Source organism: Puma concolor, chromosome D1 (assembly GCF_028749965.1).
Source record: "Puma concolor isolate L17-30 chromosome D1, mPumCon1.1.hap2, whole genome shotgun sequence".
Taxonomy (NCBI): domain Eukaryota; kingdom Metazoa; phylum Chordata; class Mammalia; order Carnivora; family Felidae; genus Puma; species Puma concolor.
In genome coordinates this window covers 3,370,332-3,386,591 of record NC_141676.1, presented here as the reverse complement: position 1 = coordinate 3,386,591, position 16,260 = coordinate 3,370,332, and the positions used below count along the sequence as shown (strand labels likewise).

Here is a 16,260-nt window from a genome sequence, read left to right as displayed (position 1 = left end):
GCGGCCACGGCCCGTTTTCACGGTCCGTCCGTCGGCTAACGTTTTCCCGTGAGTGGTGCCGCCATCAAGGTCTTCGTGTGGCCGTACGTTCTCGGCTCTCTTGGGTACGTGCCTAGGAGAGGCAGTGCGGGGTCCCACGTAACCTCTGTCTGACATTTTAGAGAACCGCCGGACCGTCTTCCAAAGTGGCCGCACCGCCGTGCCCACTCCTGAGTGTCCTGCCGGTCCTCGGGGCGCACAGAGGGCAGGAGCGCAAGGGTCGGAGCCCGAGAGACCTTGGAACAGCCAAGGGTCTGACCTGCTCCCTTCTGCACGTGTGACCCCCCAGAAACAGCTCAATCTCTCCGAGCTGCTCTCTCTTCTACAAAAAGCCAGCAACAGGGTGTAGCTGACACTGTCCCTTGGCCTCACTGTCCCATGGATCCCAGGTGAAGAGGCAGTGTGTGCAAAGGTCCTGTGGCAGGGAAGGGCTTGGGATAGGCAGCGAAGTGGGGCTGGAGGGAGGAACGGGGGAAAGACTGAGGGGCACAGGAGGTAGGAGGCAGAGGTGGCTAGAAGAGTATCCCGGTGGAGGCGGCTCTTGGCAAAGCCACCAAGCCTTGCCGCGTGCTTGGGGGTTCAGTCCGCTCAAGAATTTGAGCTTGCAGATAGACTTGCTTGTGCATGGTAAGAGTCCGTGAAGGGAGGAGGTCAGAGCGAAATGTCTTGTAACAAAAAAGCAGCCCGGGCACAAGAATCAAGTGAGCAGGGCAGGTTTCCCGGCCAGCACCCCCTGGGCTCAGGGCCGGCAGGGGGGCCCACCTTCCTTGGAGAACCTGGAAGGTCCACCCCATTTGGTTCAGCCCAGCCTGGCCAGGGGTCTGCGTGCCAGGCACCAGCCTTCACCCTTCCACGGCACTGAATCTTGGAGACAGCCTTGTGATGTCCGTGTCTTTATTGCCCCCATTTCGCAGAGGAGGAAACCGAAGCTCAGAGTGAGTAGAGCACCTTCCCCGGCCGCACCAGCCCCGAACAGAACATCAAGACCCGCCTCGATCGAGACCCAGGCTGGCACAACCCCGAGGGCTGGGATTCCAAACAGCCCTCGCCACGAAGCCGGTTCCTTCTCTCATCCATCCCCTCCAACCATGGCCTCAGCTCTTCATTCTGGACCTTTCGACTCCCCGGGGCCACTCCGAAGGGGGGTGAGGATGTTGTCGAGCTGTCATCTAGATGGCGGCCGGCTGGTCACAAGGCTCTCAAGAATGGGGTCCTAACTGACGGTGTCCCATTGTCCTCACCAACAGGGAGCTGCCACGGTTTTTCCTGAATTTCTCCAGATCACTGCTCTCAACCTGTTACTTTAGAGCCGTACCTCTGTCTTCCACGAGGCTGGGTGTGTGTATGTATGCATGGATGGATGGATAGATGGAGGGATGGATAGATGGATGGATAGATGGGTAGATAGATGGATGGGTGGGTGGATGATTAGAGAAACACACTGCCATACCTCCTAAAAGGTAGATAAGTGTATTTATTTTATCCATGATAATAAATGAATGTATGCAATTTCCATCTTGAAACCAGCCTGCCAAGGCATGAGGTTTCCCAGGGATGCCCACCTTGCCGTCAGAGCTCCTGGTGTTCCCCCCTGCCCCCTCCCCCTTGAAAATTTCCATCCATTCCTCACCTTTGAGCCACTCGAATAAGCACACCACAGAATAGTCGCCTTGGTGAGGCACCTGCTCCCGTGCGTCTCCCAGCCCTTGAGGGAAAGCTGCCCACTCCTGGCCGTGCCGCTGCTTTGATAGAACATTCGCCATCCGTGTCCCGTCAGTGATCCCGATGGCCACCGCGGAAGCCCATCTGGCAGGTGGAGAAGCCAAGGCAGGGGAGAGGCAGGGGCCCATTCTCACGATCAATCACGAGACCACAAAAGCGGCCAAGGCGGTGTTTGGATCGGCAGGTAGAAATCTAGCTGCTGCACCGCCTCTGTTTCCACCCCAAAGTCTCCTGTCCCCTGAGTCCCGTTTGGAGGTGCTCACACGCAGTCCTGCCTGTGCTCTCAGGCACAAGTGCGGGCCGCCCCGGTATTCCAGTCGTTACAGTCGGAGAGGGGACGGGGGTCAGCTCTAGAGGGTGCCGCATCTGGCTCAGCCCCGGGACGTGGCCCCGGCAAGGTCACCCTCGGATGGCTGGGGGCTAAGTGTAGACCCACGGTTCACCTTTGCAAGCCCTTCCACCCCCGGGAAGGTGGGAGGCCTCTGAACCTGCCGAGGGGCTCAAAGACCCACTCCAGGCAGCTGAAGCTCGGTCACCCAGAGGGGGCCGCCCACGGCTGGGGCTCAGGGGCCAGGCAGCGGGGCCTTGGTTTCTTGGCTTCACACGGACGGGGCCACCTTTTTCCCGGGGCAGCTGAGGAGTGGACGGGTCCCGGGCAAGCAGAGCGGCTCTCGCCCTCCGAGGCCACCTGCGGCCTGTCCTGTCAGCTCTGCACAGGCGAGGGCGCCCGGCGGGCCACTCCCTATGATTCTCTTTTCCCCTAATTGACTCAGCACTGCTCACCGGGCACCTTCGACGCGGCCAGCTCTCGGCTTTTGGCGGGAGGCCAGTGAGACCAGCAACGCAGCTCGGGCAGGCAAGACATCGCACTGGTTTTTTTGTTGTTGTTGTTTCTGTTTTTGTTTTCATGGTTTTTTTTTTGTTTGTTTGTTTTTTTACCATTTTGTCCACTTTTAAGCGTACAATCTCACGGAGCTAACCACCTCCTCAGGCTTGCATGACTTGGAAGCTCTGTCCCCGTTAGACACTAACTGTCCCCTCCCAGCCCCGGCGCCCACCGTCTGCCCTCCGTCTGGATAGACGTGACTCCTCTAGGGGCCTCGTGTGAGCGGATCACACAGCAGGTGTCCTTCTGCGGCTGGCTCGTGTCGCTGAGCGTCCCCTCCTGGTCCATCCCTGCTGTGGCAAGGGTCGGCTTCTTTCCTGGAGGCTGAATGCTACTCCACTGTGTAGATGGGCCGCACCTGGCGTCTCCAACCATCTGTCACCGGACACTCGGGCGAGCCCACCCCGCGAGTATTGTGAGCTCACGGCTGCGAACGTGGGGGAGCAAATGCCCGTCGGAGGCCCTGCTTCCAGCCCATTCGGGCGTACCCCCTAAAGTGGCCTTGCTGCGTCCCGTGCTAATTCTGCGTGTGACTTGTTGAGCAGCGGCCATCCTGTTTCCCAGCAGCTGCCCCACTGACAGCCCCACTCCTGCTGGCTCTCCGCCCAAAGTCCCAGAGACCCTCGAAAGCAAGGACCCCGCTCAAACCCTCCCCCTCCCCCTTCTTCCTCCCCCCCCCCCCTTTCCCCTTGGCCGGGCAGGTGCGGGTGACAGCAAAGGCATGAGAGGGAGGTAGGTCGTCATCACTGGGGCCTCTGGGACGCCCTGTCCTGGCTCACAAGGCATCTTCTCATGGGGACGTGGGTGCCCGGTCTCCAGCCTCTGCCCGCCCCATGCCTACAAAGAAGGGACCAGGCCAAATAGTGAAACCCGAAAGCGGGTTCGTGAGACCCCCACTCCCATCCCGATTTCCTTTCCGGGGGATCCTACCTGTGTGCCCACCGCCCCACCCCCAGGAGGGTCCCCAGGAGCCTTGTATCTGCCAAGAAGAGAAGCAGGGAAGGATGTGATTCACACACGAGCTGCAGTAGACACAGAGGGTCTGGGGCCTCCTTGGCCAGCGTGCTGGGGTCTCAGACCTTCTGTGCTGGTGGGCTGGGCAGTGTGATGTCCCCAGGGGGGGGGGGGGGCCAGGGCAAGAGTCACGCCCTGTGACACCAGCCCAGTGTCCTGCAAACATGCGACTTGGACAGAAGGAGGCCGGCCAAGCCTGACGTGGGTGGCCTGGCTCCCTGCCTGGGTGGGGGGGCCAGTGCCTCCTCCCGCAGGGGCACCGGGGGCCTCCTGGGGACAAGGCCAGCTGTCCCCGCTCAGGAGGCAGAGCGGAACAGGGCAGCGCCTGCGACTGGCCCTCAGCCCCCCGCCCAGGAGCTGCTGCCTTTCCACCTCTCCCATCCAATCTGTTTTGGGTGTTAACCCTGAGCCCCCGAGTGTCACCCCCTTTGTTTCGGGGGCATCTTGGTGCAGGGTGGGTGCGATGTGGCCTGGGCAAGCTCACCTCCTGAACATGCTTCCTCGTCGTGACCCCGGGGGCCACGCCGGGAACCTGCAGCATCTGTTCCATACCCCTCACCTAGCTCCCCCTGCAAGGTCCGAGAAAAGTGAGCCACTGCCCGTGCCCTCTGGCTCTCACCCGGGCTAGCCTCAGGTGACCCCACCCACCGCCATGGTGGGTGCAGCAGGTGCACGGCCTTTGCTCCTCTGGGCCCCGCAGGTTGCAGGGGTGAAGGACTTCAGGGAGGCTCGTACCTGGCACATCGCACAGGTGCTTAAAACTGCCCACGGAGACCCACACAGCTTCACGATGGAGGGAGGTTTTTTTTTGGGGAGGGGGGTTCCACACAAAGGAAACCCGTCTCTCTCTCTCTCTCTCCACGTGCAGGTGCACACACGCACACACTCATGCATGCACGCGTGTGCCCCCACGGGCACAGGAACACGCACACGCACACACACACACACGCATCAGCCTATGCTTTCCGTCCGCACGAACCACCTCTTGGTTTCGGCAAACAGCCGCTCTCCAAACCAGGGCATGAAAATGCATCGTTAGCCCTATTCCTCAGGATACAGTCTTACGTCCGAAAAGAGCGATTTGGCGCAGACGCGGTCATCGTCGCCAGCAAACAGGGTTCAAGCAAAAACGGCAAGGGTCTCCCCGGGCTCAGGCTGCGTCGCGATCTATCAAACAGCTTAGTCGAATGCAACGCTTTAATGTTTCGGTTACACAGACGCCCACGCGCTCCCCGCAGCCGGGAGGCTTCTCGGGCGGCCCCCGCGACAGCCGGCTCCCCCCGGGGGGCCGAGGGGACTCCGGTCCAACGGAAACCCACACGCCGCCCACGTAAAGCGGCCCTCCCTGCCCGGCCCCCCTCGGCGGGCGCTCCCTTCCGATCCGACCGCGCTGCAGAGAATCGCAGAGGGCCGGGAGGCACACAGCAGCCGGGCAGAGCAGGAGAGGGACGGGGGCAGCGGGGAGCGTCCCGGAGACCTGCTGTGCCGCCGTGATCGGCCGTGACGGTGGGCACTCGGGCACCGGCCGGCCCGCACCTGCTGGGCCGGGTCGGCCGGGGGCTCGGAGCCGGCCTGGGGCCAGAACGTGGACGGCCTTCCTCGGCCGGGTCCGGGGAGGGGTGGGGGGGGGCTACGCCCGGCCCCCCCGGCCCCTCTTCCTCTGCCTCCGCCGCCGCCGGGGCTGGGGGCCCTTGCCGGGGGGCCTGGGCGGGCCGCCGCGGAGCCCCGCCCCGCTCTGGAGCAGACGCACCAACTCGTGGTCCTTGTGGTCCAGCACGCGGGGCAGGAACAAAGAGGACTTCTGCGTGCGGCGCGTCTTGAAGCCCCTGCGAGGCCGGCCCTTGCCGTTCACGGACACGTACCACAGTCTCTCGGCGCTGGGCTGGCGCTGGGCCCCCGGCCCGCTGGGCGCCGTGCGGTACAGCCGCGAGGCGTAGGTGTTATAGCCCAGCTCGTGGATCCGCTCCACGAACTGACACTCGGCGCTGTAGCTCTCCTGCAGGGGGCCAGACGCCTCGGTCAGCCGCGGGAGGCCCCGCGCTCGAGGCCAGTGGCCGGGGTCTCGAGGACCCCCCCGCTCCTTGGCGGGGCCCCCCTTCCCTCCTTCCTCCCTCCTGGCGCGCCCAGCACCGATCTGACCCGCTCCCACGCCCGGGCTCTGCCCGTTCCCCCTCCGGGTCCGCGGCCTTGACCTTCGGGATTCAGCTCGAGGGTCTGCTTGTTTCTCCCACGGTTTCCTGAGCCCCCGGGCGTTGTGGCTCCCCCAGCCCTGTCCCCCCCGCCGCAGGCACTGACTAGGGAGGCTTCCCCGGCACGGGGACGCGGGGCGCTGTCAGCACAGCGGACGTGGGGCCTGCCCGAAATCTCCGCTGGTGACACGGACGTTGGCAGGACGTCTGGACACGGGGAGAGGACGGCACCCCGGACGCCTTGTGAAAAGCATGCGTGCGAGAGAAAAGAAACGGATATTGAGAAGAGCACGGAAAGGATGTTTTCGTGGGGTTTTCAGGAGCCTGGCGCCTGCACGAAACTTGGCTCTGGGCCTTGAGCTCTGAGACCGGCCGCCTCGGCCTCGGGGCGCCTGCCCCACGCGCGTGGACCAGAAGCCAGGAGCCCAGGCGGAAGCTCATGAACCGCACAGACACTGCCCTTGGAGGGCGGCTGGGGGTGGCGGCGCCCCAGCACAAGTGGGGGATGCGCGGGGGCCTGTGTGGGCCTGGGGCAGGCTGGGGGGCACGGGCTGAGACGCGGGGCGCTGCCTTCTCAGAGGCGGGCATCTGGAGGGAGAGAGGCACAGACCGGTAACTCCAGGGGCCTCCCGACGACGTGTAAGTTCAGAGGGAAGGGGGCCGGGTTCTAGCTCTTCCGGACCTCCCTGCTGTCCCCTCTCTGCTGTCCCACCCTTCAGGGGATGCCCAGAATGCCCTGGGTCACAGTACAGACGCCATGGACAAAGACCAGCCTCCGCACCTTATAGACGGGGAAACTGAGGCCCGGGGTGGCGGCAGGCCCCAAATCACGGGGATGTGGCACCGTTCTGGTCTGCGTTCAACCCCCGCCTAGCGTGGGAACCAGGGGCCGTCCGGGGGTGAGTGGGTGGGCTCCGGGATGACCCCCGTGCCAGGCGGCTACAGTGGTGCCTGGCCCCCACGCTAAACTGTGAGAAACTCAGGGTGTCGTAGCCCACGGCCGAGGCCATGAATCAGGAAGCCAGAAGGCGGGCTTTCTCACTGCAGGGGCACTTTGTGGGGCAACTGAAGGGACTCAGTCCTGTGAGCCTCAGAGAGGGAGGAGTTCAGGCCCTCCAGAGGGGGGTCCTGGGGGGAGGGGGCGTAGAGTTTGCCTCTTGTAGGGGTTCCCAGAGGGGTCAGGAGGCCCAGGAGGAAGGTGCCAGCACAGAGGCAGGGTCTCCAGGTGCCCCAGCTGGGACTCACAGTGGCAATGGTTCCCGAAGCCTGGCTGGTTCCTCCGACTGTCCCACCCCGGACCCTCTGCTCCACAGGGGCCTCCCCCCAGTCACCCCCACCCACTGGTGCCACCTGCTGAAATTCTCCTTGAAACCGTCCACCTTGGGAAGGCTGCTCTTCCTTCGCAGTCTCCAAAAAAGCCAGCCTGGGGCAGAGTGTGGCTGTGGCCGGCGTGGCTGCGACCCCAGCTGGTTCTGAGCCCCAGGGCACCGGGCAGGGGGTGTGCAGGAAGGGCGGCCGCAGGAGTGAGGGGAGGCTGGCTGAGAGGTACCTTGCCCATGAGGTGACACCTGGAGAGTCATTAGGGGAGAGGTGGGCACTTTCTAGCGGGCGTTTCTGATGGGGGCACTGCAGTCGGGCAAAGGCACGGAAGGGTGACCAGCGTGGCTGGTCCTGGGGAAGCGAGAGGGGTTCAGGAGGCTGTGGTGAGTACACGGGTTATGGAATGATGGTGGAAGGGAGGAGCCGAAGGCGGTCCGGGCAGCTCCTTTGGGGGCCGAGGCACCCCGGTGGTGACGTGTGGGCGATGGGGAGCTTCTGGAGGCCATGACAGGAGCGGATTCACATGTAGTAACATCCCGATGCATATACCCAGCAGAGAGTGTGACATATGGATGCCCGGGGCAGTGGTGAATGAAGGAATGAATGCCAGGGGGATGATGGATGGATGGATGGATGGGAGGGAGGGAGAGAGGGAGAGAGGAAGGAAGGAAGGAAGGAAGGAAGGAAGGAAGGAAGGAGGAAGGGAAGGGGAGGGGAGGGGAGGGAAGGGAAGGGAAGGGAAGGGAAGGCGAAGCCGGGGTTGTCAGATCTAACCAATAGCAGCCATAGGTAGACTGTGACCCACGGGGATCCCCCAGGCCATGCTTTGTGCTGTCCCCCAAAGCCCTGGGCCCGGGTCCCCCATGGGAGACGTGGCAAAGGCCTTAGGCTCCCCCTCTGGATTCAGCCCTCCCCGCCCGATCCATGAACTTGCTCAGTGCGGATGGATGGCCCTCGGGACCGGTAACGCCAGCACCACCCCTGCAAGGCGACGAGAACGCCTCACCGGGGCCCCTCTCCGTAACGGACAAGGGGCATCTGTAGATGGTCTCAGGCCACTTGAGGAACAGAAAATCAGTCCTGCCCACCGGGCACCAGGGGCATGGGGCTGAGGCTTCGGCGAAGCCATGATGCCCCTCAAGGAGAAAAGTCAGGCCAGAGCCCGGCCTGAGGGCACATCCTGATAAGCCGTGACGTCGGGTGTCTGCAGACTCTAGAAGCACCTGCGGAAGAGGCTGGGTGCCGGGGGGGGGGGGGGGGGTCCCTCCGGGTCCCTCCCCCCCCTCCCCCCAGACACGGCTTCTCTTAAGTGGCCCCTGAGGCAGACAAAACAGCTGGGCGCGTTCCAGCTTTTCCATCTCCTTCGGCAAACCAGCGCAAGGTCTGGGACGAGACGGCAGCTTAAAGAGGGTTTTGCTGATCACACTTTGCCCAGCTCCCCAACCTCTCCGGGCAGGGAGAGGCTGGTGTGGGTCCCCTGCAAAGAGACTGCTGCACGGAGAGAGGGAGCTGCGGGGAGATGGTCCTCGGGCTGCGTCGTCTAGGTTACCGTGGACGGAAAGCGTCTCATTGCCCAAGGAGGTATCAGCCGAACTGCGCGTAATGACTAGCTGGAGACGGCAAATTTCCTGCTTACCGCATTTTACTCCATGCATCCCCACCCCTGCCCTTGGGGGAAGGACACCGCCAATGCCCACAGAGTCACGGGACCCTTTTCTGTTGCGGAGGCCCCAGGCTGTGTAGACTGGATTCCGAATCTGGGTGCCTGGGAGGCGGGCCCTGTGGTCCTTCCTCTGTGTTCCGGCCTGAGAACGAACAGCTCTCAGCTCTCGCCTTCCATCCCCGGGGGAGGGCTGGCTGTGCCGTGCCCTGCTTCCCTCTCTCATCCCCCCAGGAGACCCTTGGTTGAGCCCGCAGAAAAGCTCTGCCCGGCAGGCAGTCGCGTGGCGCCCCACGGCTCACCGGGTCTATTTATCTCAGTGGAGATTCGGGGGACAATCTCTGCCTCGCTCTCAGCTACCATGGGGGGAAGGGCAGCGATGGTGAACAAAAATGTGTGGAGGGGCAGCTTCTAACCAGCGACACTGGAGAACGTAAGACAAGTGTGACCCCGTGGGGTCCTCCCCGGGGGGCCGTGCCCCAAGGCAATCACAGGGGCAGCCGCCACCGACAGCTGAGGCCGCCCTGGGCGTCGAGACCCCGGGGCTTGAGGCTCTGGTTCCAGCTCGGGTTCTGCAGGTCCCCGGACAAAGCGTTACACTGCCCATGTCCCCTCTGTCCCCTAACGAGTGGCCAAGGGAGACGGCCGCCCCATCCACGCCTGCCCACGTGCGAGATCGGACTCACCGAAGCGTACAGCCGTCCTCTCTTGTTCATGGCCAGGTACCGTCCAGAGAAGAGCCCCTTGATGGCCACGATGCCCACCTCCACCGCCGTGATCTCCAGGATACCTGGGAACAGTGTGAAGGCGCGTCACTCCCCGCGCCCCCCCACAGAGCCCCGCGCACCGAGGGCCGAGGGCCGAGGACCCCCTGGACCCGCCCAAGCCTCGCCCAGGCTCGGGGAGGTGAGGGCAACACACACTTAAGCGGGGCGGGGCGGGGGGGGGGTGACTCGGGAGGTTGAGGAAAAGGAGAGACTACTGGATGGGAGGCAGAGCCCCGGGAGCATCGGGAAAGGCTTCTCCGACGAGAAGAATTCCGACACGGGAGGGGAGGAAGAAAACTGACATTGCTACCCGCCGACTCTGCCGGGTGCGGGGCCTCTCAGCCACCCGGCGAGCCGGCTGCGCCATCCGACAGACAGGCCAGCTGAGACGGCCGGGGTTAGGAGACTTTCCTGAGACCACCCCCACGTGGGCGAGCCGGAGCTCCAACCCCGGCTGCGGAGAGCGGTGCGGGAGCTCTCCAACCGCATTGTCTACACCCCACAGCATCTGAGGAGTCTGGGGCAGGGGTGAAGCCGGGGCTGCTGCGCGCAGGGCACTGAGGGAGCCACCGGAACTCACTGGCAGCGGGCCTGGGCAGCAGGTAACTGTGCAGGGCAGGGTCCAAGCGCCACAGAGGACAGTAGCAGGAAGCGGGCTTAGACGCCAGATGGCACAAAGGGAAACTGACCTGGGCTCTCCCATCCCCACTGCGCGGAAGGACTTTAAGTCTCCCCTAAGCTTCCTTCTGAACGCAGGAGTGCCTTTTCATCAGAGGTCCTGCAACAAAGGCCCCAGTGGGGCCGTTGTCCCCCCGGCCCCCCAAGGGCTCCAAGGGGCTCTGGAGCCAAAGCGATGCCCTCTCCAGGGCCCCCAGCACAGCAGCAATCCCAGGGCCAAGACGCGGGGCGATGCAGGCCGCGGGCCTCTGGCGTCCCTGGGACGCAGCGGGGGCGGATTGCGCGCCGAGGGCGGCGGCGCCGCGTCCCGATGCGGGACAGGGGTGGCTGCGCACCGCGCGCTCCTCTGCCCCCAAGCTGCCTGCCTTGGATGCTCCAAGGATTCTGATGCTCTGTGGGAGCCTGGATTTGGAGAGAACCGGGGCGTTGCTGGGAAGGGAGCGCGGGCGCTCCGGGAGCCCCATCCTGCGGCCCCTGGGACGCCCTGGCGACAGCTCGCCCCCCACGCGCGGCTCCAGAGGCGTCCTCCGAAGGCGCCTTCCCGGGGCTGCGGCTTTCCTCGCGGAAGCAGCGGTTTCCCTCCGCCGCACGGCTTCCTACGCTCGGCGCGGGGGCGAGCGCCGCGGGCTGAGGCACAGGACACCGGGCCCCCCGCCACGCTCCCACGCTGCCCGCTGCGTCCCTGCCTCGCCCCGAGCTCGGGTCTCCCGCTCCCGGCCAAGCGGAGCTGCTTCGGCCCCCGGCCCCCGGCCCCCGCGCTCCTCTCCCGGAGGCTCAGCCCGAGCCCGGGTCCCCACGGCCAGAGGAGCCAAACCCCGGCGCCCGCGGGGCTCCCGCTGGAGCCCGATCCGGGCCGTGGGGCCAGGCGGGAGCACACCTGTGCCCCCGGACCCGGGCGGACGTCCCTCTGCGCGCCTAGCTCGTATCCCGCGGCCGCACACCGAGGCGGCGCCCGCCCTGCCTGTCGCTCTGCGGCCGAGGGCGGCGGTTCGGGCCCCGGGAAATGACTCTCCCCGCGGCGGCCGCGCTCCAGGAGGGCGGAGGGGCCGGCGGGGCGCCCCGGGGTCGGCCCGAGGAGGAGAGGTCGTCAAAATACTAGGAGACCCTACCCGCCTCGTCCGGCGCCTTTTCTCCCACCAACTCACGGGGCTCAAACTTGCGGGGGACCCCGGCGGGCACCCTGGGCGCGCCAGGCCCTTCCGGACCCCGCTCCCCCCCCCCCCCCCCGGGGTCCCCGCCGCCGCCTCGACACTCACTGTAGGCGCTGTTTTCCAGGCTGCCGTTGACGCGGCCGCTCGGGTGCAGCTGGAGGTGGTACTTGGTGGCGCAGTAGAGCTTGCGGCGCCGGGGCGCCCCGCCGAGGTGCTCGTAGACGCCGCCGCGGCCGCCCGCATCGCGCCGCAGTCGCGCCCCGGGGCCCGCGGCCGGCCAGCCGGGCTCCAGCAGGTTGAGCAGCAGCAGCCAGATCAGGCCCATCGTGGCATCGCGCCCGCCCCGCGGCGGCGGCGGCTGCAGGCGAGCGCGGCGCCCATGGAAGGGGCGGCAGCGGGGCCGGGGCGCTCGGAGCGCGCGGGGCGGTGCGGACTCGCGGCGAGCGGGGGAGGGGCGGGAGGGAGCGGGGGCTGGGGGAGAGAGGGAGGGAGGCAGAGAGAGAGAGAGGGAGAGGGAGAGAGGGAGAGAGGGAGGGAGGGAGGGAGGCACCTCCTTTAATTTTCACCCGGGATCCGGTGAAATTTCCGTTGCTGCGCACAGCGCGGGAAGAAAAGACGGTGCGGCAACAAAAGGCCGACGTGGTGCCCGGGCGGAGGCGCGGGAGGGGCGGGGAGCCCGGCGGGGCGCGGGGTTCGGGCCGGGCGCCCCCCGCGCAGCGCCGTCGAGCCGCGGCTCCGCGCCCCCGCGCGCCCTCCCGGCTCCGAAAGGTCCCTTCCCGCCCCGCCCCGCCCCCGCCCCCTCCCCCAGGCCAATTATGCCTCCGAAAATTATAGACCGAGGCCTCGAGGCGGCCGCCCCAGGCCCTGTCACCCCCTCCCGCCCCCCATCAATCCCCCGGCACAATGGGACCGCCGCCGATGACTGATGTCCGCGAAAACAACTTGCGGGGAAGTCGCGCTGGCGAACGCCCATTAAAGGAGGCGCATAATGAAGGGGGCCGCGGAGCGCGGGGCGGGGGCGCGCGTGGGGGGACCCCGGGGCTGGGTCTGCGCCCGGGGCTCCCTGCTGGAGCGCGACGCTGTCCTGGTGGCCCGGGGCGGGGCGGCCCGGCCCGGGCCGGGAGGCGCTTTATCCTGCGGCGCCCCCCAACCTGGCAGAATCCGGGAGGGCGAGGCTGGCGCACGTCGGGCGGCCTTGGAGGCTCGGGTCCCAGCAGCCGGCCAGAGAGGGGGCTGGGGAAGCGGGAGGGGGTCGGGAGAGCCAGAGAAAGAGGCACAGCGACAGACAGCGCTGGAGAGCAAGAGAGGCCGCCGCGAGAAGGAAGAAACGGGAGAGCTGGAGACAGAGAGGGAGGGACAGACCGCCAAGTGGAGACAGAGCCGGGGGAGCCCGGGGAAGATCCGAGAAAAGCTGTAGGAGTCTGGTGACCACCGAGGAGGGAGACGAAAGCCATGAGCGGGGGCAGGAGGGGGGGTGGCGGCCGTCCCTGTCCTGGGGGAGCAGTGGCTTCCGGGTGGCCCCTGGCCTGAGGGGGGACCCTGTCCCCTAGGGACCCCGGTGAGGAAGGGCTTCAGACAGAGTGTTGGGGAAAGCCACGGCCCCCCTCCCTTCTCTTGCTCCCCTGGCCTCCACCTCCGGCAGGCCCCTGGCCAGCAGCCAGCCAGATGGGACCCACAGGCTCAACTCAAGCAAGAGAGCTCACCCACGGGGGCCGGTGGCCCGGGCTGGCATCCCTGTTCTTTCTACCAGCGTCAAGGTTTGGGACCTTGGTCCCCCAGGGGAGGGACAGGTGTGCAGGGCACCAGGGGACTCCCCTGAGCTGTAGGAGCTAACACCCCCCCCCCTCCCCCGGGACATTTCTTCTCGCCCTGGCCTAACACAAACAGAGCGGTCCTCAGTGAGCCCACCTGAGCACGCTCAGTGCCTGCCGGGTCCTGGGTGTCCCCTGGGGGAACATTCTGCAGGGCATCACCCAGCACCTCAATCCCTGAGGAGGTGACTCCTGGCCAGAGTCTGTCTAGACAGAGCCCGTGGACAATCCGAAGACGAGGCCACTGATGGTCGGAGCCCCAGATTCTTAATGACAGTGCCTGCTTTAAGGAGGACAGAGGACAGCCCCCGGGGAAGCCCCCAAGCACAGAGCCAAGAGGGGAGCTTACTCCCTGGAGCTCCCCCCACCCCCCAGATCTGGCCTGGGATGGCACACAGGAGCCCCTCACTACACATTCCTGGAATGAATGAATGAATGAACGGATGAATAGCCGAGCCACTTCCTAGCCATGTGACCGTGGCCGTGTAGCATCGCCCCTCGGAGATGCTCGCTCCTTGTATATGAAATGCCTCAGAGGTGGTAACACCCAGTGGAATCAGCCGTGCAACGTCCCTGCCACCCTACCAGCTCCGAGCTTGCCCCACCCACAGGACAGCGTATCAGCAGGCACGCCGGGACCCACAGCTGTCCCTTCCGGAGGCTCCCGCTCACCACGGGCTTTCTGTCAGTGTCCCTTCTCCAAGGCGGCACAGCTCCCTGGGCTGTGTTCTCTCCTCTTCCCTGGACCCTGGCGTCGGCCTCCGCCCTGCAGTCGGACGGAGCTGCGGAAGACCCACCCCTGCCTTCCCCCACCCGCGTCGCCTTCTGCTGGTGCTCACGGGACTTGTCTGCTTGCCTGCACGCCAGTCCACCGCCCAGGCCTTTCCTCCAGGCTCCGGGCCACGGCTCACCCAGCCTCTTCGTCTAGAGCTTCCTGCGCCCCCCCAAACTCCCCCCCCCCCGGGTTTCCTGGCCCAGGAAGCCCCCGGACACCTCCTCGGGCCTGGGCTTGGGTCCCGACGCTCAGGCCCAGCCGAGGGAGGGGTGCCCGGTTTCGTGGTGCTCTCTTGGCACGGCAGGAACCTCATGCACAGAGTTGGGGTGGGCGGCTGGGCTGGGGCAGCCACAGGGCCCACAACGCGCGCGGGGACCTCGGCCCCTCCCCCGCCAATACGGAACCAGGTGGGGGGTGGGTAATGCGGTGATAGCGACCCTGTTAATTGCTTCCAAATGGTCACCGCTGCCGTTTAACTAATTGGTCTCTTCCCGACCCCAGCACGGGCACCCCCAGGCCTGGTCCCAGCCTGCCTCACTACGGGCTCCCAGTCCCCCAGATCTCTGCTCTGGGTGCCCTCACCCCCGATCACCTCCCAGCCCTGTCGGGTGCCTGGGTCACCCCCTGTAACCCCACCCCCACGCCTCCAGTCCCTTACCCCGGAAAGGGAGCCAGGGAAGGGGAGGGGACAGGGAGCAGTGTCCTGTGATGTGGTCCCCGCCCGCCAACTGGGGTGACTCTCCTACGCGGTGCTGGCTGCAGGCCCCCCACTCACTCTAAATTAGACCCCGCAGGAGCAGTGGGAGAGAGACGGGGCCCCGAGCCCGCCTGCCTGGAGCTGGCAAGCCCTGAAGGCCTACAGACAGTCCTGCTCGGCCCCACGAGGGGAGGTGAAGGGACGTGCCCAGGGTCACACAGCTGGGGGCCCCGGGTGGGGAGGCTGGGATCGCCATCTGTCTGCCTCAGCCTGGGCACCTGGCCCTCCTTCCCCCCACAGGCTGCGGGGTCCCAGGGCCTACGCAGGGGTGGGTCTTTGCCCCCGTCTCCCCTTTTTTTGCTTCTGACTAGGCTATAAGCCAGAGAGCAGCCGGGGTGGTATTTACGGTGGAATCTCTGTCCCCAGCCGGGCCAGGTCTCTGCCTGGGAGACTCCGGGTGGACCGGCTGGCCACCCTCGTCACTCTTAAGGGCAGGGCTTTGGCCCAGCACCGGCCAGGAGCCCACCAGTTGGGGGGGGGGGGGCGCCTAACTCTCCTCTGATGGTGGCAAATGTCCCGGGAACCCTGGGCTGCGGGGGCTGTGGGGCTATCGGCCCCCGAGAGCGCTTGAACTCTGTGCACAGACAGGTGCGGGACCCCCGCTTTCCTACGTACCAGTAGCACCTCGGGTTGGGCCCGGCTCCAGAGCGGCGTCATGGGCCGGGAGCCCCCCAGGCGCCCAGCGGCTCACCGAGGAGGCAAACGCGACTCGGAAGGGTCTCTTTTGGGGGTTTTTTTGCGGCCTGGGAGGCTTAGCGCTGCCACCACCCAAGCTGGGTCTTTTGAAAGTTTCATCTCTTCCCATTTTTTTACTTTAAAGAGCTTTACTGAGATAGAGTCCACACCCCACCATTCGCCCACCGGAAGAGTACAACTCAGGGGCGGCTAGTTTGTCTGCACAGCTGGGCGAATGCGTCACCGGGTCTATCGTAGAAGCTTTTCTTCTCCCCAGAGAGAAGCCCGTGGCTTCAGTTATCAGCCCTACTCCTCGGCCGAACGCGAGGAACAGGGGTCGCGGGCGTCAGGTGCATCGTAGAGCCTGTTGTTACGATAAAGCGAGTTAGAGAAAATGGCATCAGGAAGATCACGAGGAAGAGAAAATGCACGCAGGGCCCTGTCCCGTGTTCATACCCAAAGCACATAGAAGCGGCCCCGTGCGGCCCAAACCGGCGTAGTTCGAGGGCCGGCTGTCCTGGGCGTGAGGGTTCGAGGGTGACTGCTCGAGTCAGTGCGGCTGCAAACGGTCAGGAGCCGGCGCCCCTGCCCGGCGCCGGGAAGGTGGCCAGGGGACAGGGCAGGACGTACGTGCTGGGCACGGCACGCATCAGCTCAGGCTGCTGCCGGGGAGGTGGGTGCGTCTGCAACAACCAGGGTTCACGGTGCCCCAGTCCTGGAGGCCGGAGCCCGAGATCCGGGCGTGGGCAGGGCCGGGGCGTCCCGAGGCCTCTGTCCTTGTGTGCGGACGGCCGGCCTCTCCCCGTGTCCTCTGGG

At 65.8% G+C, this 16,260-nt stretch overlaps 1 protein-coding gene across 1 annotated transcript; it reads right to left on the bottom strand.

Moving 5' to 3' along the window:
* Nucleotides 1-5,291: 5,291 nt before the first annotated feature.
* On the bottom strand, nucleotides 5,292-11,751 carry FGF3 (fibroblast growth factor 3). The gene is made up of 3 exons (XM_086679335.1): nucleotides 11,532-11,751; nucleotides 9,517-9,620; nucleotides 5,292-5,657 (listed from the first exon to the last, which is right to left on the bottom strand). The coding sequence occupies exons 1-3, from the start codon at nucleotides 11,749-11,751 to the stop codon at nucleotides 5,292-5,294; spliced, it is 690 nt and encodes a 229-aa protein (XP_086535461.1).
* Between the last annotated feature and the right edge of the window lie 4,509 nt (nucleotides 11,752-16,260).